Genomic DNA, 23,359 nt, shown 5'->3' with positions numbered 1-23,359 from the left:
TATAAAGCTGAGCCCCGACCCCAAACCAAAAAGAATACATCAACCAAATAAAGTAAACACTGATAATCAAATATTGAAAACAAATACTGAGAAATAACAGAAACTAATAAATATATGCTCTGCCCAGTTTAGTTAATAAAGTGACAGAAATGACCTCAACACTTAACACATTACTTTTACACTGTTTTTTCTCCACTCGTCTCATTTTGTTATTTGTATCGTGATGGTGGCTCTAAATAAATCCCCATTGTATTTCCTGAACGTTTTGCTGGTCTGCAGATCACTGCTCCGGCTCTGTGGTGTCCACGTGAGCTCCCTCGGTGGTCAGCTGTGTGCAGGGGGGGGGGGAATCCGTCAGTGTGACGTCACGCGCCGCAGACAGCCGGGGGGGTGGGTCCCTGGTAGCCGGAGCAGCCCGGGAGGAGTGAGGGGGAGTCGGGAGGAGTCAAGGGGGAACGGCCGCCTCCTCCACCACAGCGTGTCTGAGCAAAATGAAACATGGATGAGGAGGTCGCAGAAAGTTGGGAGGAAGCCGCGGACAGTGGGGTAAATGCCGGAGCGCTCTGTGTGCTTCCACCGTGGAGCCGCTCGTGTCTCTGTCCGCCTCGGTTCCTCTCCGGTGCTTTCACAAGTTCCTCGCTTCGTTTATTTTCCGCGTTAACGACTCCCACGGGCCAACAATGTGGCTAATGCTAACGCTAGCTTTGCGAAACTTGGTGAGCTAACGTCAAGTAGCTGGCGAGCGACACGGCTTCAACACAGGCAGGCCGAGGATCATTATTATCTCTCACTGACTTCACGTGAAGTGGCGTTAATGTGCCAGTTTAACGGCTGAACGACGCACACGGACCGACCAAGTGAAGTTACCGTCCGGCTCGTTCAAATGCTAAGGCGTCAGCTAATGCTAGGCTAACTGTGGAGTACATGGCTAACGTGGAAAAACTGTCAGGTGGATATTGATTGTCTAACCTCACCACGCGAGATGAACCCATGTCATCCACTTTAGTCTCGTTCGGATGAGATGTACAGCTGTTATTTGAAGAATATGTCCAGAGCACTGTTTCCTACAGATCCGACCAAACGGCGGACGACGACTCTTAGCTGCGCGGATGACTTTAAGAGTCCACATCTTGTGAGGAAGATGAGTTACTTCACAGGATCGTTGGCTTTCACTTGTCAGATCTTAACATGGATCCTAACTTCATCTGCTTGAAATGTTAGCAGGCTGGATGTTGGCGTGGCGGACTAACTTGTTGGCTTCCTGTTAGGTTACAAGGCCATGTAGTTGGTGCACAACATTATCGGCCATGTTAACAACTCGTAGTAGAGCATCGAGGTAGTTCTATGGCCGGACAGGCAAGTTGTGATCGTCCAGGTAACATTCATCTTAACACTAGCAGTCATGGCGGTGGTCCGGCAGACGATCACCAGCTCGTGACGTCAACAACGTGGCTCTGTGAAGAAGTTAACGTCATCAGCTATTTACCCTCGAGGTTCAGATCATTTGTCTGTGACTTTGGTTAGTTAGTGTGAAACGTGAATAAAAAGCAACCTCAGCTAACCTCTTCTTCGAAAGTTTCGGTGTTAACATCTGCTGGCTAATGTTGGCTAGCTGAGCTGGTCTGTTTTGACTTGGCAGCTCCCCTACACATGTATAAATAGCTCGTAACTGAATCCTGCAGTTCCAGTCGCTCTCCTACTTGCTTCATACCTGCCGCACTTTCCCTCACATCCACAATCAACGTGACCAAGTTGTTTGTTTACACGAATACATGTCTGAGTTATTTTTTCACCCCCACAGGAAATGGAAAAACGGCTAGAAGAGAAGCTAAAGATCAGCCAGAAAGAAAGGTAAACACCTAAACACCTAATTTGAGATGCCTTTCTTTTCGAAACTGCTATTTTGTTTATGATGAGTCTCATTTATTCATCAAGTTTAAAAAGATGAAATAATATACATTTGTAGAAAAAATAAATAAAAATAATCTGCAACAAAGGTATTAGGAACATAAATATTCAGAAACACAGATTAACATTTCATTTCCTTTCAGAAAGGAGAAGTTAAAATCAACATGCTTGTCTTGTTCTAACCCTATTCTTTACTAAATCATCACACATATATATCCCCACTCTCCACCTGGTGTTCATCACCCACTCCATCGCTGTAGTTTTCATGTCTTCTTATGTGCATCATAATGCTTTCCATTCATCTTCTTGTCCTGTCTTCCTCTCATAAAAGATCTCTTTGTACATCTTATTAAACTGTTTTTGCTGTTTGATTCCTTCCTTAAGCACATTCCATAAAATGTGTCTTTATAAGTACCTACCAGACCACAAACTAAGACTTTTTTTTACAAATGACTATGAGCGACTCTTCAGTCCACTATGCATGTGATCTACGAAGAACCAATAATGCACTGATTCATCTACTGGGTCTGTATGGTGGCCGACACCGACTTTATTCGGTAGATTGGATATTGGTCTGACTTGACCGATGTAACAGTCTACAGTTATATTCATGCATTCCCAGTTTTAGCATCGCAGTGATTCCTGTCCTCATACCTTAAAATGTACAAAAAAAGGTTTCATGCTGAATAAAATGCAGTTTTTTTCTTAATGAAAAACAGAGCACTGGTACATGATTCTGTATAGATACTTTACCTTGAGTTGAAGTATTAGATTTGGTATTAAGAGGGAAATAAATTAAATTGTTGCATTCACATTAACTTCATAAAAAAATATTTTGTCAATTGTAAAAAAAAAATTAAGTAAGCCTACTTTAAGAACACATACTAACTACTCTATCACCACATGTTACATTGATGAGCAAGAAGAACTGAATCAGTCATGAATGTGTTGGGGTTTCTTTCATATGTCTTTTGGTCATGTATGTATCCTCTAAGCTACTGACGCCTTGTCTCTAATGATGGGGCCTCTTTCTGTCCTCACTGTCGTATCACTAATCTATTTCTACCGTGTCCTCCGTCCAGGGAATCCAGCAACAATTCCATGCGATCTCCACTAAAGACAACCATGATGATACAGGACGACTCTCTACCAGCGGGGCCCCCACCTCAGATACGCATTTTGAAGCGGCCGACAAATAATGGGTCACTGGGATCCCCCTTGAATCAGAACAGACCTACACCGCAGGTCAAGTCTCTGGCTCAGCGAGAGGCAGAGTATGCAGAGGCAAGGAAGAGAATCCTGGGCAGCGCCTGTCCAGAGGAGACGCCTCAAGACAAGCCCAACACTGACAGGTAATGTTCCACAAATATCAACAGACTGAATGTTTTACTCACAGCCCAATAAAGCTTTGCTGAAGGACACTTGTAATCAGTATCTTGTTCTGTGGTGCTGAGAACTGTTTGAAAAGTAAATATTCAACTGAAAATTGTAGGGCCACTCCATTCACAGAGGTTCCAGTAGTAAACACCTGTTGTTGTTCAGTGTTTAAATGTTTTTATCTCCAAAACACAACCATCACCCTGATTTCATAGCAGTTTTTTGTGTTTAATAAAAACATTTTCAATCTATGCTAACATTTATAATCCAATTAGACTACTTGAAACAAAACAGCTGTTTCCTAAGTGAAAGAACTTTATTTTAACACATAAATCCTTAAATAAGACAAACAATGTTGGCAACACATGCTAACAGTCAGCTAAAACTCAAAGCATGCTTTTGAAAATGGGTTTAAATGCAGTTCTGAAGTTAACTGTCCTAAAACCAAGATGGAGCTCTTTGACTAATGAGAGACAGCAGGGATCCTTTAATTAGGACAGTTCAGGAGAAAGACTCGTGGAACACAAACATGCTGCTGAAACCTGCCAAGGGGACTTGTGAGCACTTTCTGTCTGGCCGCTGGCATGTGGAAAACACTGCTGTCTCTAATTTATTCCTATTTCCCCTCTTTCTGACAGACCAGGGCGCAATAACTCTACAATGCCTTTAGAGGAAACCAGATCAACCAATCACACTGTCCGACAGCCAGCCGGTCCAGACGGCACCCATGGCTTCAGACAGCACAGATAAGTGGGCCTCAGCCATCGAGAGGAGAAAGATCAGGGGCCTCCTGCGAGCAAAGACAGTATTGTATTCTTAAACTTCCTTCAGTTCTATGATATCAGAGGGGGCAGTGAATTACAGAGGGGCACTGCTGCTCCACTCCTCCCACCAGCAGTCGTGTGGAACTGACAGGGAGCAAGGAACTCCAGGAGGAAGTCAAACATGCTCTTCTCTCTCTCCCAGTCCTGTCTGTTCGACACTGTGATTATGGACATCTTCTGGACTCACTGTGATGATCCCTTTAAGAGACGCCTCTCACCTCCATCTCTCTCCTCCTTCAGTGCCCGGCGGCTCCTCCTCAGGATGCCTGCAAGGCAGAAGCAAAGACTTTACAGGAGACGTGATGGGCCATAGCAAAATGAGATGAGCTGGTACTTGTGCAGCAGCTTCTCCCCAGCAATAATATCACACATCACTTCTCACACTATTCATGTTTTTAGTTTTTCAGATTCACAATTTGTTTTATCTTTTTAGGGATGCTCTGATATCGACCAAGTGCAGATAAAAGTATTTAATTATTAATCACCACCAAAACAGCAATTATATATTTTTTAAATAAACAGCAGTGGCTGCAGGTTTTATTAAAATTAAATCATTCAAAGTTTCACAACTTGCGATAAAATGATAGTTAAATGCCATATTTAGCTTTTTACAGTTTAAACGCAGACTCCAGGGCTGCAGCTTGTGGTGTCAGATCTCCCACAGTGAACTTGCCCCCAATGCTGAGTATTTACCTGCTACCTATCCAGTGACCCAGCTGTTAGCATAATCAGTGCACCCCTAATGTGTATATTGCCATTTGTTTTTAAAAACTGAGGGTAAGGGTCAAGTGTGTCTAGTTGTATGTCTGACATGTTCTGTTTACGGTTTTTGTTTTTTAATTGAGCTTACAGCTGTCTTCTTTTGACTGTCACTTCATTATTTCTATTTAAAAGTAAAAGCAAAAAAAAAAAGATTGTGGATTTAGGTCCATTTTTAAGTAGCTTTTCTGCATTTTTGTATGAGATGGCAGTAATGTCAGCAGTATTTTAATCAAAATGAACCAAAAGCCCATTTTAAAATCAACCTGTACATGTTTCAGGTAAATCAGATGTCATTATTCGAAGGTGTTGTTGGCAGCAAGTCAAAGGAGCCGATTTGTTGCATCTTAACCTTGTCATCGGCACGCTCGTCTGATCGCGTCCTTCGCTGACGGACAGTATGTGGGAACTCAGGTGCAAGTGATTGAGAATGAATGAATGAAATGAACGAAGATTGTATTTTTCCAGCAGGTTTGATTGCGCAAAAAGCAAATGTCCATATTTAAGTTTGGGTCTGCAAACTTGAAACAATGTCCACGTCCCAAGGTGAATATGTTTTATTTTTATCTTAAGTGTTGGCATCTTGGTCACAGTATGAAATGGTTACACCCACTCGTGTTCAGCACCTGATGGTCCACTCCTGAAATGTAGACACAGCTGGATGTGAACCAGAGACGTAGCAGCTAGCTCCCTTTCCGCTGTGCCCTGATAGACATGACTAGTTTTTCCACATTTACGTGTTCAAATGGAGAGATCTCTATAAAGCCATATTCAACGATGCACATCATCAATAGAAAAGTAATAAGAATGGTTGAATTCAGCGTGTGCCTCCTGTGTCATGTCTTTACTTTGCGGTTGTTGATTTTTATTAGTGTAGTTCAAGAAAGTGAATATATTTGAGGGAGAATTCACGATCCTGGTAAAGAGATTTTTAGTTGAGGAAGTCAAGCAGCAGAGCAGGAGACAGACTGGTCCAGCTGAGCTCTGAGTGAGAACACAAACTGCCTGTAAATACTGATTTAATAAAATGATTTGCCAAAAAAATATCTGCTGTATGTTGTGAAGTTTCATTTCTGTAGTTGATAGACCTCGTGAATGCTGATATTAAGAAAATCTTTTTTTCAAAACTAAGCATTACAACACAAAATTACACAACTACTCTGGGAATGAAACAGAACTCTCAACCCACACAACTAAAACCAAAACTACACCCACAGAGGAGAATTGAGATTAGATTTGGGTTGAGTAGCAAACCAACCAGTAGACTATACTAATAATCGCAACGATCACTGATTGGAAATAAGAACACAATTCAAGACAGTTAAATTAAAAATAGTTTTTAATAATAGAGGTAAACATAACTTTGCATTGTTGGTCAAATTGTGGTCACAGCTCAGACATAACCACCGTTGATCGACTTCTGACTCAAGTGCCTGTACGAAGGGAAGCGGATGCTAGGACAAGCGAATGAGTGTGTCATCGGCGGGGAACAGTGTCTGATGCAGGGGCGGCCATGATGGCGAGTTAGACAGGAGGGTGTGCAGACGTTTGTACTGTTTCTTGGAGGAACGCTTCCTACGCAGCAACCGAAGACAGTTCAGGAGACCCGAGTCAATCAGCACCTGGATAAAGATAAAACAGTACAGTTGACAAGGTCTTCGGTACCATAGGAGATAATCCATCAAGAGTTTATTTGTTATTGGTGCAGATATTTAAACTTGTCATCGGAGCCCACACCAATGTAAAACAGGAGTAAAACATTTTCGATACCAATAAATATTAAAAGAGATGTCGCTATGTAACCCTAATGGCTAAGAAATGTAATTGAGGCTTGATATTTTATAGTTAAGCCATAAACCTCATCATAAATATAATCACTTTTGTGAAAAGGTTCTGCTCTTTGAGGTGGTCCTGGAAAACTCAGAAGACTTCTCCGGAAAAACAAATCTAAAAATTTCCATTTATATCTAAATTATATTTCAGATTTTCCATGACATACAAAAAAAAAAAAAAGCTTATGACAGTTCAAGGAAATAGACCACACACAAAGACAAACCAGTGGAATATGGGGTGGGTGGGGGTGTTAAATTCCCATTTGCATTTCTTTTTGACACATAATGTGTCCATAGAAACATTTGCATGCAAGCACTGTTACCTCAACACATACCTGGCTCCATCACATAAATACACTTTTTTTACTAAAGTAAAATTTCTCCCTCCCCTAAAAGGTAGAAATCCCTTAAACAGATAAGAAACAACAAGGACTGAAACACTGATTCCAGCCAAGACACAACTGTATTACAAAAAGAGGAGTGCATGTTGTGAGTTGAGAAAATAACACTTTTTTGACCCATAGGCCATCACCACCCTTTCCTCCGTACTTAAAGAGGCTCAGTTAATGATTTAAGCTTAAAAAAATAGCCTTTCTGACTTCCCAGTCTTTAAGGACAAGGTGTTTTGTTGCCAGACAGCTCGCAATCTCTAAACACAGGAACTCTAAACACTGAACATACATGAACATTAGTGTTTATCAAGTAACAATAACAATTAAAAAGTGTCATAGATCCTAATGTTCATAGTGTTACAGGAGTCAAGAGGATAGAAGATCACTCATGGAAAGAGCAAGATACACCATAACCGTAAAATGGCATCTCTAAATGTGAGTGAGGAACTCTGGGGAAGTTCCAACCGGGGGAAGCCACTACAACTTCCAGCCTGTGCAAGATCGTCAAAAGTTTCAGGACCAAACTCACCTCCACAATAAAACAGACGAGGAAGTTGAGAGCAGCCAAAGCGACGAGAAGCATTTTGTAGTCCATATCAGAGATGTTGTACAATGACAGTATGAGGCAAGCCACAGACCCAGGGTACAACACCAGCCAAGTCATCACGGAAAAGAGGATGATCAGCAGACAGAGGAAAATCACTGGGAATATGATATTAAAAAAAATGTATATATGTACACGTTATTCATTATATTCACATTTTATTTGATAAACCAATTTTTGGCACTGCTCTGAACACACACACTTCCAGACCCCAAAACCATCGTGCTCATTACTGATGACTCACCATTGTAGTAGAGAGGTTTTTTGTGGGGGTAGCCTTTTGTAACAACCACAGCCATGATGATGTACTGGAAACCAGACAAGGCAAATATACTGGTGTCCTCCATGTTGGGAAGATTGGCTATTCCGAACACTGTTGAGTTGAGTGGGGTATACCTAAAATGATGCAACAGATGCATATAACAGATTGTATAAATCAGAATTTGTGAACAAGATTCAAATTTTTTCTGAGTTGATAAAAAAAATGTTTTGTTCAAATGTTGTGATGAGAAATAAAAACGACTTTTTTCTACTGACCAGTCCTGTGAGGTGGTGATGAAGAGTGCAGCCAGCTGGCCCAGGATGATCATGCAGGTGTGGATGAAGAGGCTGCCCAGCACGGGCAGGGCCAGAAGGTTGGCTGGGGGTCTGCAGGGATGCAGCTGGTTGCTGGGGCCCCCTTGTCCCATTACGATGGCCAGAGTCGTCACCAGAACAATGTCAAAGTACAGGAACTGCAGGTCAGCCACAGATGTGCTCATCTGGACATACACATTAAGAAGTCACATGTTACGACAAGGTCTGCCAACCCTGCCTGCTGAGAACTGAATGCCTGTTGCAGGAACGTGCAGCAACATTAAGACAAGGTCTGCTGGAAAAATGTGGCCTTGTCTAAACTGCTGCTGATATTTTTCTGTACAAATATTTTCACCTCAGTCTTCAAAAAAGTTCTTCTACCCACACAACTGTTGATTTACAACAGTGGTCACCACTGTTGTAAATCAACCTTTTAAAGCACAAGATCACTTTTTAATTCAAAACGTGAGCCGAGATCTACCACCCCGATGTCTTGCAAAAAACCCACTTAGGAGGCTCATATTTATTATTTTAGTAGGAATTCATGCATCTTCAGCTCCTGCAAATATTTCACAATAAAACACTTTTTAAACAAAAGAATGGATTTGGTCAACAGAAATGCTGGAGTGCTTTTCTTATGTGTTTGTGACATAAATTCAACAAATAAACATTCAAACTCAGGTGGAAGATCATTTTATTCTGCAGTGAAACACAAAGTTGATCTGTCTATGTCACAAATGTATTTACAACACTTCTTGAACCCGTTTCAAAGTAAAAGCACTCCAGCGTTTCACTTCTGAATCCATTCATTTGTTCTTTGATTGTTGTCGACAGACCAGAAGATGCAGGACTTCATACCGTAGAGTCCTGACATTTAGTTCAGTGCATAATCCGACTTGTATTGCAGGAAATGCAGGAGATAAACCTGCTGCTCCGCCATCAGTAGCGGACACACAGCGGGTCTGCTGCTCTACCGCAGACTGTGAGTCTAGAGAGTTACAGAGATCGATGGTGAAGATTTTCGAGATCGACCGGTAGATCGAGATCGACCGGTAGATCGCGATCGTCGGGTTGGCGACCACTGATTTACAAGATACTTATATCTAGACAAGAACACAAAAATAACTACAAACGCTCAGACAAGCATGCCAGACCAGCAGGTGGCGTCTTCATCAAAAATCTGTCAGCCAAAACAAATTGCTCCAACAAGTCATCACTTTTGTTGGTTCCTTTCCTCCCTCGCATCAAACTCGGCAGTGATCCAACACACAAACACACAAACAGAAACATCGCTGCTTTGACAGTGAGGGTCGACTGCTACTCACTGTGTGAAGGATGAGGACGGAGCAGAACTGAATGAGGCTGTACAGGGCCATGTATCTGAAGAGACCGAAGGAGGTGACCAGAGAACATCGGCCCTCTCTGCAGAGACAACAAGCAAAGGTGTGTTGTTATTTCTTACTCTAAATTTACTGTACCACAAACATTAACAGTTACGTTGGTTTCATAGAAGTCATCCACATTTACCACACCAACACTTCCTCACCTGATGAGCAGCGGCACACAGCTGATGTTTTCGTTTTTGGAAGTGAAAGGTGAAGCAACCGAAGCTTCGGCCTCAGACAAGGAAACCCCCACATCAGCAGCTCTCAGGGCCCCACAGTCATTGGCTCCGTCCCCACACATGCCCACCCGGTAGCTGCAGTAACAGAAGAGGAGCAGTATAAATTCACTAAGAGCTGGTATCTTATTTAAAGTCAGATAATAGCCAATTAGTGTTTGCCACAGCGACATGTCACTGACATAATGGAGTACAATTGTTTTTCTACAGTGGCTTTAGTATTCAGACAACAGAAAGTTGTGCACACTTTGTGTCGTAAATTCCGTTATTATAAACATTTGGCACTCGTGATCATCTGCATCTTGCTTGCTTTAATTACTTTTAGGGTGTGTCTATAACTTGGATGGAGTAAACTGTTCATGATGTTTGAACTCACTCTAGTTTCTGCAGCTCCTTCACCAGCTGGGTTTTCTGGTCAGGACTCATGCGTGCAAATACTGTGGTTCCCATCAAAACCTGAAAACATGGCATAACAAGACAAAGTACAGTAAAGTCTTTGTTTTAACCAAAATACAATGTCATTTGATCACTCTTCAGGTCACAGCTTGGCCGATGCTTAGCATGGCCCATTCTTTCTGCTAGGATTACACATCTTACAATACCTTTGGCAAGTACTCCGGGAAGTGGTCACAAAGCACAGCAAAGGACTTGCCATTAATTGCCAACTGATGACCAGACCCCCCTTGGTACAGGCCCTGAGTAGAGAGGGATGAAAATTCAGTAACAGCAACCAAAATTGACTGCTATGGTTGTGCTTTTATGTGTTAATGAGATAACTACTTAATTATCAAATATGAAAAAGCAGATTAGTAAAAACTGATTTCCAGAGTTTGACCACTGAGGAAAAGACCATGATTTCTACTCAGTCCGACATAATGAAGGTCATCCACTTTAACATTCATCACAGAGAAGCATACTTATGGCTAAAGTCTCAAGAAAGTCCCATGAACCGTGATTCTTCCCAGATGATGACAACTGTCTTAAACAGCGTGAGGACCAGTGCATCACAGCGTTGTGTCTGAGCAGGACTAACCCACGTGTTGATCTCGACTGAGCTTTGTGCAGAAGTTGTCCCATCGTCTTCCAGGGTGAACCTTAGGGTGGCCATGGCCTGGGCAGTTTGGGGGGTGGCACTGACGAATATCACCCTCTCATCAGATCCCACCATCCCACAGCTTTTTGCTACATTTACTGCTGTTAAAATATTGTCACCTGTGTGGACAAAACATGATTTGACAAGAGTGAGGATATAATAATCAACACAAAAGCAATCATATGGAAACCAGAGTTAATATGTATCAATAACTTCAGAATTTCTCTCACCAGTGACCATGACGCTGCGAAGTTGTGCATGTCTCAGGATGTTGATGACACTGGCACTCTCTGGCTTCACCAAGTTCTTCATCATTAGCAAACCCAAGAACTGCATGTCTTTCTCTACCTCCTCTCTGTGAACAGACACATCTGCATCAACACACAGCTCCTCTTTTATTGCTTACAGAAAACAAAAAAAAAGAGTCTATGAAGAAGCCAGACATGCAGACTGGGTTCTCACCTTTTAATGGTCCTCAGGTCAGTGTTGTTATCTAAGGGTTTCCAGCCAAGTGCAAGAACCCTGAGGCCTTCACTGGAGAAGCTGCGTAGTTTGCTAGAGAACTGTGCCGGCACTGTGAACAGAGAGCATCTCATTTCATTAACATGTCACAGAAAAATAAAGACAGAAAGAAAATTCATTGCTATACCCTACATTTAGAGAAAGCCTGTTTGTTATTGATAAATGATTTTGCATTAGTTTGTGTAAAAACAATTATTCAAAACATACTACAGTATATATATTTAAGCTTTTAAAGCACCAATTAAACATGAGAAGTAGAAAATTGATTGAGAACTGATTTAAAGCTTATTAAGTTATTATAAATGTTCTGACCTGTTTCTGCTCGACAGAGGCTTGCCACCATCTCAGGGGATCCTTTAATGAAAGCGAGAGCTGAGTGACCCCCAGGGGCCACAGTGACCACACTCATCCTCTGCAGGGCCGAGGAGAAGGGAAATCTCTGAACGAGAGCCACCGCCTTGCTGGTGGACTGAAAAAGAACAGTTAAAATGAAAGAGAAGAGAAAAAGCTTTGCATAACTGAAAACTCCAAACAGATGCAAGTTCTAAATATTTCTAGACAACACTGTACAGGTTAGACTTGCGTAAACTAGTGATGTGTCTAGCACATATCTGTTGCTTTAAATAACAGGTAGCCCCAGAAATATCTTTTATGCCAATGAATAAGAATTGAAGCTACTAGTGCAGGGCCTGCTCTAAGCCTGCCTGTTTGAATTGGGCTGTTTTCTTGGCCTGTGATAATGCTGGTTGCAGATTTTTCACTGTAAAAGTGACCCACAGGAACTGAAGCCACAGCAAGTAAAGCAGAACTCAGTCCATATAACCCTGAATCTGTGCCACCCCCGCTGCACAAAGAGCTGTTTATTGAAAGTTCAGTGAAGCTTGAGTCAGTACGCAGAACCCCAAACTGGAGAATCAGGTGTCGTTCTGAACGCACTATTGTGATAGACAACCACTCTTACATTGTATCCACATCGCAGCAAATTCAACACTGCACTTCCTTGGACCATCAACTACACAAATACACATGCAAAGTGTGAAGCACAGTTATTGAGATATGCAAACTAAAGATAAACAGAGATTTCTGGAATTATTAGATGGATGGAACAATCAATGCATGTTCAACAGTGCTACAGTGATAAGGGTTTGTTCACTTGAGTAACACCTAACTCTCAATTGTACAGACTATATGAGACTGATGCCGGGGACACTCACCGTTCTTTGAGCTTGGAGCAGTTGAGTCGGAGGTCTCATAACAGCCAAAACTTTGTAGCCTCCAAACTCTGCATCCAGCTCCATCCCATCTCCCTCAGGCTCCTGGTGGGTCTGGAAATTATATAAAAATACTGATGTTCATTAATGTTGTAATGGGAGTGGGTTTTACTATCTCCCAGAGATGTGAACAAGAGGGAAACTTTAAAAGCATTATAATGTGTCAACGTAAAAGGAAATCATGACCAAAATGGAAGTCATGTTTATAACGATTGGAATTTGTGAGATTAAAATATTTTTTAAATTGTTGGTTTTGGTATAGAATTAAAATATAATAATTTCTGCGAAATGCGAATCAAGCACATGGCAACAATTCTGTTGTGGTACTGACCAAAATGTGTTTGTAACACCGACTATCCAAAATTAACATTTGCCCAAAAGCTGGAATTAAAGACTATGCATTGTATTTTTTACCTTATAATTGCAGCTTCAAAATTAGTTTAATGGTACATTGACTTGAAATAGGGTGAATGGTGCTGCTTTCATTCCTCACCCTGAAAGCTTGTTCTTGCATATTTATGTTACTTTATCAAGCGGGTACAGTCTCCTGCAAGAAGTAGTCCTGTGTGACTAAAGTCAGAGCTCCAGTCAACAGATTGACAGAGGTTTTTCTCTATGTGACATACATTATTAGACACATAACCCAAAGCAATCAATTATTATGTGTGGCTCAGTAAAGGTTTATAGTTTATAGTGTTAAATGTCTGGTTCGATTCAAGGTCTTCATGGTCACTTAGGCAACATCTTTACCTGCTCCTCATGTTTAGACCACAACGTTTGCTTCTTTCATTAAATGATGAATTTGTTTCATTAAACCAAACTTTTATTTTGTGTATAGTTCATTACTGTAGTATTACTAGCAAAGACAGTTATTGTGTCCAAACTGTTAACGAAAGCCTTCAAACAATATCAAGTAACTAATATGAGCTTTGCACTATCATACCCAACCAGTGGACTCAACCATCTTGAGCTCCAGAGGGTCTCCAATGGGCTGACCTTGCAGCAGCGTCACAGTATGACAGCAGGCCAGGCCTGAGAGCATGGGCCCTGGGGCCAGGAATCTGGGTTCTGGGACCAGCTCTGAGAAACCAGCTGGTCTCGCCTCAATCACGCCCCACACATCCAGACCCTCCTCCGTTAGAGTTCCTGTCTGATAAAAAACAAAAAAAATCACACTGATGCCATGACTGTTCTCCACATACAGAGTAGACTTTAGTTGATGGACTCATCCTCACCTTGTCAAAGCAAAAGATGGAGACCTTGCCGCAGACATTAATGCGAGGTGGACTGATGCAGAAGATGCCCTTCCTCTTCAGTCTTTGCTGGGCATAGATGGTGCCAGTGGTGATGGCAGCAGGCAGGGCAGGAGGCACTGCAATGGTCACAATATCCAGGCACCTGATCACTAAAGCCCCCCAAGACACCTAGAATGCATCACAAGTCAGTGACATCACATTAGTTGTTGTTCTTGTCCAGTAAAAACATAAATCACAATTTACTGTCAAATAAAGATTGGAAAGAAAACTGTTTACAGTCCATTATAGCTTACACTTACATTGGCTCTGAAGAGGACCACAAAGTTGTAAATGGTGCCAATAAAAGCTGAAACAGAGGAGGACAATGTTGACATTTGTATTTATTAATGTTCAAAAAACATTTGGTTTTGAAATAAATCAACTGGGAAATTCAGCTGCAGAGTTGCTTGTTGTTTTAATTGCACGTTATTACAGTTACCTTTAACTCTTTCCTTCATTCTTGAAATAAAATTAATCAAATTGCTATTTAAGTTCTTACCAAAAAAAAACAAAATGAGCAGGAATTTAACAGCATCTTGGTAGAAGCGGAAGTTGATAGGCTGAGGATACAAAATGGAGCTGACCAGGTTTCCCTTCGCTGTGAAAAACCCTGAGGATGAGAAGGAAGATATAAAACTGTTTAGTACTTGTAGGGCAGTTCCTACCAAACGAGGAGGCTGGGGCTGTAGCCACAGAAGATGTAAAACTGCAGAGAAACATAAGGCAAATTTGAGTGGAGAGGAAGTGATGGTTTAGTAAATTCAGCAGCTATTTTGAACATTGAAACTAAGATTGATAGAGTCTTCAAAGCTAAAACTGTGTAATATGTTGTTGAATATGGTAAAATCATTTGCAAAGCTGATTTCTTTGAACATTTCGAAACATCACTTGCTCTCATTAATGCGTCTTTAATCATTATCTCCTTGTTTCCTGCCTTTTTTGGCATTTTACTGCCACCTGTTGCTCAGTGGAATAACAAGGAGGCAGGAGCAGGCCTGTATGAAGCATGATCCGCAAGCATTCCTAGTGGCCAAACACTCACCAATGTTTATTTAACCTTCAAACAACGGCTACTAAATCAGATATAATTTAACCCTGTAATCTCACCGAAATGTAACTTCCTCAGGTCATGTTTCACTACTCACCAGTGCTCGTAACCACAGCAACAGCACCGCCACTTCCCGCCCTGCCCCCTTTGGCCTGAATGAGCTGGGTACCACAGAAGAGAGTGTGTCTGCGCTCAGTCTCTGAGTTGTACCTTCCCTCACCATCCGGCAGTGGGGTTTTTAGCACCGGGACACTTTCACCTTGACAAAGACAGATGACAGGTTCACACACCAGTAAACTGAGTTTACTCTATGTTTTTACTTTTGTTGCACAAGAGATTTTTAGATAAATCCCAAGCACAGAATGACAACTGCAACACTCTAAAGATAAAAAAAGTCAGGTGAAACTATTCTATAAACTGATTTTCTGTTGAAGAACGGAATCTTTTTTGTTATTTTGTGATTTCTGAAAAAGTGTCAGGGGCCTAGTGGTTGCGGCATTTTATCAACACAAAGAGGAGAAAATGACCTCATATCTGAAGTTATAAAACATGACAAGTGGCTCCAGATATATTCTGCCTGGTGGTGGCGTTGAGGGTTGATCACCTGTGAGCATGCTCTCGTTCACCAGACATTCCCCAGCCAGCAGGGCGGCATCACATGGAAGCAGCAAACCTTCCTGAGGGATGATCAAACAGTCGCCAGGGACCAGCTCCACCGAGCTCACGCACTCCTCCACTGAGAAACACACAACTGAGAATTAACGTCCTTGTAGATAGTTCTGGATTTAAAGCAGAATGACTGGGAAGAAACCTGATTTATCCCATGGCTCGGCTCATGTTGAAAAGAGAGCTAGACCAAATAGAGAGGTGTGATATGCATGCTGCAGCAAGTTTATTAGGTACATCTAGCTAAAATGTATTTGGTCTTATACAGATGACCTGCAATATAGCCTACATTCATGGGGGATTTGACTGTATGTTTGCTTTGGAGGATAAAGTCTGTGTTGAACCGTAAAGCATCATGTCAAACATATCTCATACTGAAACTGACAACTGAATCTCAGTGATAACGCTGAGAGATCACCTAAAGGTCTATTTCAGACTTTCAGTCCTGAGGAAAGAGGAAGGAAAACTTTGGTGGTTCAAGATGCAACCACATACCAGCTATAAATGTCTAACATCTAAAACAACACCTGCTACAGTGTCAGTTAACAAAACAAAGCCATCTATCACTGTTTTAGATCAATTCAAATTACGGTTATTGTTATATGAATTCATTAAATCTTTGGCAGTAGCATGGGTGTGTTTGCACACATACAAAGGCCTCTCTCATGTGCAAGATTCTGAGGGACAGGTACACAGACAAGAGAACTCTTGAGAGAGACAATGATACCTCTTGTGGGTACGCACTGCAGACGAAACTGATGTCTGACTGTCTGCGTGCGCAGTAACTTTATTGATGATCGCACAATGACCCTAAATAAACAGCCATAACTACATGCATCATTTTCTGAAACAAGCAATGCAAAATTTGCACTCACCTCCAGAGTTTCTGCGTATTGTAACATTTGTGACTAACTGGGCCATGTTGTGAAGAGTGATGCTTTGCTGAGGGGTAAGGTAACACAACATTCATATACTTCATATTAACATTAAAAAACACATCACAAATAATAATCAGATTAAATATCCCACTAGAGACTCACCTTACGTGTCTCATAAAGAGAGATGCTGATAGAGAGAATGGATAACAATAAAATACACACGGCGTAGAAATAATAATCATCAATCATCCACAGGGTGATACTGAAGAATTGGAACACATAGAAAGGGTTGAGGACCTAAAGGAGCAGATAGAGAGCGAGAGACAATACTTATATTTTGAATAAAATACATTGCACCAAACCATCTGAAAAAGGGATTTCCATCTCACCTCCTCAAACAGCAATTTTATATAAGGTTTCACAGGCACATCAATAAGGTTGGGCCCATATATGCGTCTCCTGAAAGAATTCATGTTGTGTCACTACTCAGCAGTGTCCAATGAGATTAAACAATCCACTCATTTCTCCATTTGTGCAGCTCTCCCTACCTGAAGCTCTGCTCCAGGTGGCTCAGGCCGTTTTGGAAGCCATACAGGTCCTTGCAGGTCCAGTCCTCATTGAGGACACTGCAGACAAAAGGTGGAAATGCTCAACATTAATGTGGAGAAACAACAACGGCTGAAGCAAATAGTATCTAATGTTTACTAGTGTTTTCTTAAGTTGAATTTTAACTGAAATCGTCAATGTCAAGCATTTGAGAATTTCCACACAAATATGTTTCTCTTTCCCTCTGTGTTTCTGCTTTTCCTGTTTCAATACCTAACACGTAAGAAAGCCCCCTTCCTGTCCAGCCAGACGTAGCGCAGCCCTTCATACAGGTAGTAGCGTAGCAGCGTTTTCTGTAACATGATAGAGGTAAATATCAGTCTGGGAGAGAAGACCACACTGCACCTTATTCTACAAAACTCAAGCTCGTTCCTGACCTCCTCCTTGTACAGCTGAACTGTATCTCTCCACTCAGTGACCTCCTGCTCTCCCATCAACTCCAAACTGAAGGGAAAAACATGATGTAATGAACAGTTTAAACGGTCACTCAGATTCAGTAAATTTATTGTGATGAGGCTGAAGATGATGCTGGCAGAGCATAGAAACATGAAGCTGACCTGCCATCCTCCATCTCCTCTGTGAGGACATCCACGACATGCTGCTGGCCAAAAACGTCCTGAGGGTGAAGAGTATATAAATGTGTCTGTGAGAACAAGGCACTGACCAACCATCCTTCTGGTACTAACATCTATGTTGGGTGATTAGAGGTCATTAAAGAAAGAGATATAAAGCAAAGTGTAAAACCAAGTCACAGATAAACTCTATTCTTCAGATTTGGTGGTAGATTTGAATCCAGATTTCCATGAGCACGTATAAATCAAACAGATGATAGGCAAATATATATAGTACATATGAGATTATATATATTGTGAAGGCAACCCTTTCAAATAGAAGCTGGTATTTTCCAAGATTTTCTTTAAATATATACAAAAACTACAAGAACACTATAAGTAATTTATATCTTGCCAGTGTGGAAAGAAATCTGCATCAGCAACGCTGGACACTAAAATTCATCATCTTCTTCTTTCAAGTTTGGAGCAGTACTTAAAATGAAGATGATATTCACCCATAACATTTAATTATATTACTACACCGACTGGACTGAGAAACTAACAATTCAGAGCATGTTTTATAGACTGCTCAGCCATACATTTATAACCAGGCTTCATCCATTATGAGCCTGAATGCGGGAAAATGTGGGACAAAGGTAAAGGTGCAATTCAAATCTAGACAAACCTAGGGATATATAGTAATAACAGAACCATTTTCTCACTCTTATTAGCAGAACATGAGCTAAAGCCAGAGGGCAGGAGCAGCAGCGTGCGAGGACGCCAAGCCGTGGGCGCCAGTGGATCACAATTAAGAGGACACCAAAGGTCAGCATGGCAGCCAGGCGACAGAACCACACCCGCCAGCGCACAAACTTATACCCCTGGACGTCCTGTTGAGGAAAAGGAGTCAGACAGTCCATTCAGATTCAAAAACAGTTTCAGAGTTTAACAGGTTTATTTCTATACACCTGGTTAGCATATCAGCACAAGTTACATGACATAAACTGCTGCCTCAAGATTTGAGCAGTGGCTTGTTTGCTTTTGACAGTGACCCCTGGATCCGATGTGAAAACGTTTGAAACCACTGGTTCCTGTGTCTGTATATATAACAAGGTTATGTATACTTCTCTATGGATCTATAGATCTGCAGGTGACAGGTGTCAGTGGAAGCTTTCACACCACATCACCATAACTGGATGTAGCATTTTTATCTTTCAGCTGCGATTCTTCAATTGTATTTTCTGTATCTCTCTGTTTTCCTTGCCTTTTGACATATGTTTTGTTGCTTCCATAAATAACAGTTTAACAGCTTAGAATTAGTGATGTCTTGTTCGTGAATAATCCAAACTCTTTGGTTAGAACAAAGGGAGCCGAGTTGTGGGCTACTTTAGACGTTCCTTTTATAACTGTGCAAACATTCTGCTGCCCTAAAGCGAAACCACTGCCTCTGACGTGAACAGTAAGAACCAAGATTTCTATTTGAGAAGAGAAACAGGATGGGGGACTTCTCATTAATTACTTTAATATGGCAACACCCTGTCTAACGTTTACAATGCAGATAATTGAGATTAGGTGTAGCATTTAAAGTAATTTTGTGCTGCTGATTGATTGATGGAATATCTCTTTACATCAAAATTAGAGGTGCAAGTTTTTTCTACTTACCATGTGCGAGTCAGGGCAGAGAAGAGGGTCTCGTGGACTGGGTGAGGGTAGTCCGCTCTGCGGCTCCACCACACTACCTACAGAAAAGGTTATCAGGATCTTTTATTAACCAGTGAATTGATATTGATAACAGGTTCATGCAGAGCTGATGTCTTTATCTCTAAACCCTAAACAACAAGTGATCTTTTTCAGTGCATATTATTGTTTGTTGTCTGGTTATGTTCATTTTGAATATATGCATAAAAGCAATAAAGACTTAAGTCAGACAAAACGGTGTCATCGTCTATCTATTTGAGATGCAGGTCAAGTGACCTCATACAGACATGTCCAGAGTAACACACACACACACACACACACACACACACACACACACACACACACACACACACACACACACACACAGCTGTTTACAACACTTACACTTTCAGTTCCAAGCAAACCTTATCTTTACAGAGTAATCAGGTCGGTATATATGTGATAAAGTGTTGTATATTTGCCTTAGATTCTTGTAAACGCTTCTCATTAACTGCATCGATAACTCAGGAGATAAAATGACGTGCAGTCCGGGGGTAAAGCTTGTATTTGACCAAATTCTCACTTCCGGTTCCAAACAAAGTACCGACGACTGCACAAAACCAACTGTGTTTATGACCGAACAGCCACAGCAAACTACTGAACTCACCAGCAACACGACACCACTTTCAAATCAACAGATTCCAGACAGGTTGAAGTCATCAGGAGGATGACTGTCAGCGCAGAGCTTCTTACGTGGAGTCTACAGACTCATGGTGCGCGTCTTCTACTGCTCCTCCACCTCCTGTCCCTCACCTGAGAACAGCGCCCCCTGCGTCTCATACCTGACACACACCTGACGAGGACCAGCCTGGGGCCAGAGATTTATTGTAGCCAGCCCCTGTTGGATCTCCGCGGTATAACACTTTCCAGCACTGCTACTACGACTACTACTACTACTACTACTACTACTACTACTACTACTAGGCTTTTCTTTTGGAGCCGGAAGCTACGGTCATTTTTTATATACAGTCTATACCTGCTAAATAGTGATCGACCACTCACTGATGAGCAGTGGAAAGGTGACTTCAGTGAGCCGTATTGTCACCTTCAAGACTTTTAAACTGATAAAGGGGCATGGATGGGTTACAATAAAGGAAATAAGGCAACATTATGATAATTAATATTTGGAAATACATACTTGCTTAAAATTACATCTAACATCACATTATTATCTAACACCCAAATATAAAAGGATTATTATAGACACAATCAGAAACAATGAGATTGCTTATAATCCCGTAGTTTAAATGTCATGCCTGATTACCCTCAAACACTTGACAACAACATAAGAATTTCACGAATATGGATTTACAATAACCCCAGACATAAAGGTCAGTGTGTGTACAAGTGATGATACAGATAAATGAAGCTGTAGACATATACAAACTGTGTAATGCAGCTTCAAAAGGCTGCACTATCACTTTTTTGGCATAAGTAACACAACCAACTCTGACAACAAATAAACCAACGATCAACAGCTCAACAGAGATGGGTGGTGATGGTGTAAGATCCATGTCAGATTGTTTAATCTGACAGGAGAGGTAGCCACTCATTACAGTTCAATAAACTCCTTATCATCGATAAATATTTTAATAAAAGGGTCATATCTTTTGTAAAGGACACCACGTCTGTTCATTTGCCTCATTTTTGTATTTACGTCAGAACCTGCTGGTACTTGTTGTGCTACATAGACATGAAGCCACACAGTCAATGAACTGTTTCATCTGTGTTGTTATTGTGCACATGATTGAACTGTGCACATGATTGAATTGAGTCAAGTGGAGGTTTATGGAGGCTAAGTAATGCTGCATTCACATGCTCTTTGGACTGTGATATTCCCCGAACTGGGAGGTTGTTCCTCAGACTGAGGTGATGTTCATGTGCTTTTAGCGGAAATGACATGGACGCTACAAAATAAAAAGATGTGTTGTATTTTATTTCTCAGAACAAGTTGATTGTTGATTCCAGTAGTTTTTTGTTTCATCTGACTTGTTATCGTGAATAAATACTCTCACTCTTTCTGCTTATATGAGCTAAAAAACTACTTTTGACTTTCCAGGTTGTTACAATTTGAGGGGTTTCCAGGTTTGTTTAAATTCTTTTACTTTTCAGATTATGCCAACAAGCAATTTTCTACAGCATATTATTGGCAATCCCTATCAAATGCTTTGCTGTGGAAGAATTTTTGGAAAACACCAAAACACACATTCACACTGAGGGGTGCATGTGAATGTATCTGCTCACTGGTCCACATGCATACATCTTATGCTTTTGTATTGATACATTTGTTGTTGTTATTATTTGGCGTAACATTTTATTGTTAATATGATGACAACCAAAGGTAAACATATTATTTAGTTTTTAACAAAGTTTAGGAAAAGGCTTCAATATAATACCACTGGGTTTTCTGCCTACCCCTGCACTATTTATTATTTATTTTTTTATCTGTTTTGAGTTTTTTTAAAATCTATATGACCTGTTTGAAACCACTTGTGGGAACTGTTGGGTTTCTTTATAAATGTTGAGGGTCTTGACCTTCTATGTAAAATGCCTTGAGATAATGTATATTATGATTTGGTGCTATACAAATAAAATTTAATTTAATTGAACTAATATTTGACAGTAATCCACCCATGTACAGCAGCCAGTGTTTTTTTTTAATGTGTATTCATTTCCAACTGGTTTCAAGTAACAAGATCATTCACATACCACACCTAAATAGACTGTCCCTACACCCACAGTCCAGACATTAGCATTATGGCACTTAAGTTACCCTTTGTCCCAGGCACCAATCAATAACCCTGTTTAAATCCACAAGTATTTATTGTGTATTTCAAAATAAGACCTTATGAGCTCTACTCTGTTCAAGATGCAGATCTGATCAAGCTGGAAGATTTTCAGTTTCAGTTTAATCCTAAACTCTGTGTGTCGTCAAAAGAGGGAAATGGGTTAGAACAGATGAGAAGACAGACACAAGACAGTCATCTGAGCTGAGGGTGCAAAAAACATCCACACTCATCTGTTTGGTGTGTGGCTCTGTTCAATCATAGAGTGTGACTGTGTTACATTTGTCACAGCAGCAAAAGTTAAGTTGGATCTGGCAGTGACAGCTGCAGCGTCAGCCTGATGTGTTGTGAAGGGTTTGAAGCATCAGCTCAGAAACCGATCATTACATATGTTAACCCTGGAGGTTGTTGCGTTATACACAAGAAGAGGAAGTGGAACTGTTATCAACTTGAACCCAGGACAGGTTGTTCAGAGCTTTCTTCAGCTAAATGTTAGCAACCACTCTGTGCAGCTTTCCCCTTATTTAGCAGCTTTGTGGAGGAAACGGCTCGTTAGTAGAGATTTGAACGCTCTTACCACGTCTGTCCATGTCTGTGGTCACGACGGCAGCCTCCGCATGATCTTGTTGTGTGAATAACAAGCTTCTTCTTCAGGCTGAGCTTGTGAGAAACATTTCTCTGCCCCGGTCAGTGAACTACACCTCTCTACGGAAACCCGCGGAGACCAAAACAGTGACCAGCGCGCCCACGTGTGGAGACAGCACCAGGCTGATAAACATTGTGTCCCTGATCCAGTCGGCTGCTGTTTGACCTGTGTTCATGGATTATATGTTGGGGAAAATGTTACATATGACTGTAATCATCACATATTTTCTCTCGATGGTAAAATTCACATCCATAAATGCAGAATGGCAAACATTTTTACATGTATTTATTTTATTTTATTCATTTATTTTGACTCAAAGAATGTCTAGAGGTTGAGAAGTTATTAACAATATTGCCGAGTATAGAAA

At 41.1% G+C, this 23,359-nt stretch overlaps 2 protein-coding genes across 5 annotated transcripts; one reads left to right on the top strand and one right to left on the bottom strand.

The window, feature by feature from the left end:
• Positions 1-376: 376 nt before the first annotated feature.
• szrd1 (SUZ RNA binding domain containing 1) lies at positions 377-5,689 on the top strand. 3 transcript variants are annotated; one of them, XM_020089373.2, is made up of 4 exons: positions 377-546; positions 1,802-1,851; positions 2,991-3,260; positions 3,924-5,689. In XM_020089373.2, the coding sequence occupies exons 1-4, from the start codon at positions 499-501 to the stop codon at positions 4,033-4,035; spliced, it is 480 nt and encodes a 159-aa protein (XP_019944932.1). In that variant the 5' UTR covers positions 377-498; the 3' UTR covers positions 4,036-5,689. The 3 variants fall into 3 exon arrangements, with proteins under 3 accessions (XP_019944932.1, XP_069383456.1, XP_069383455.1); XM_069527355.1 differs by lacking the exon at positions 377-546 and adding an exon at positions 639-949; XM_069527354.1 differs by lacking the exon at positions 377-546 and adding an exon at positions 666-716.
• Positions 5,690-6,189: 500 nt separating this feature from the next.
• atp13a2 (ATPase cation transporting 13A2) lies at positions 6,190-23,079 on the bottom strand. 2 transcript variants are annotated; one of them, XM_020089509.2, is made up of 29 exons: positions 22,924-23,079; positions 19,486-19,562; positions 18,546-18,713; positions 17,830-17,888; positions 17,650-17,716; positions 17,486-17,565; positions 17,215-17,292; positions 17,056-17,125; positions 16,829-16,963; positions 16,664-16,730; positions 15,727-15,858; positions 15,220-15,381; positions 14,574-14,684; positions 14,335-14,381; positions 14,015-14,203; positions 13,723-13,929; positions 12,723-12,833; positions 11,821-11,977; positions 11,449-11,560; positions 11,217-11,341; positions 10,927-11,105; positions 10,496-10,588; positions 10,270-10,349; positions 9,819-9,971; positions 9,598-9,694; positions 8,234-8,457; positions 7,941-8,092; positions 7,622-7,794; positions 6,190-6,490 (listed from the first exon to the last, which is right to left on the bottom strand). In XM_020089509.2, the coding sequence occupies exons 1-29, from the start codon at positions 22,934-22,936 to the stop codon at positions 6,323-6,325; spliced, it is 3,486 nt and encodes a 1,161-aa protein (XP_019945068.2). In that variant the 5' UTR covers positions 22,937-23,079; the 3' UTR covers positions 6,190-6,322. The 2 variants fall into 2 exon arrangements, with proteins under 2 accessions (XP_019945068.2, XP_019945069.2); XM_020089510.2 differs by lacking the exon at positions 22,924-23,079 and adding an exon at positions 20,168-20,321.
• Positions 23,080-23,359: the final 280 nt, after the last annotated feature.

The sequence above is a fragment of the Paralichthys olivaceus genome, chromosome 6 (genome assembly GCF_024713975.1).
Source record: "Paralichthys olivaceus isolate ysfri-2021 chromosome 6, ASM2471397v2, whole genome shotgun sequence".
Lineage (NCBI taxonomy): Eukaryota > Metazoa > Chordata > Actinopteri > Pleuronectiformes > Paralichthyidae > Paralichthys > Paralichthys olivaceus.
Note: the sequence above shows the minus strand (reverse complement) of the source record. Positions and strands in the feature narration are given on the sequence as shown.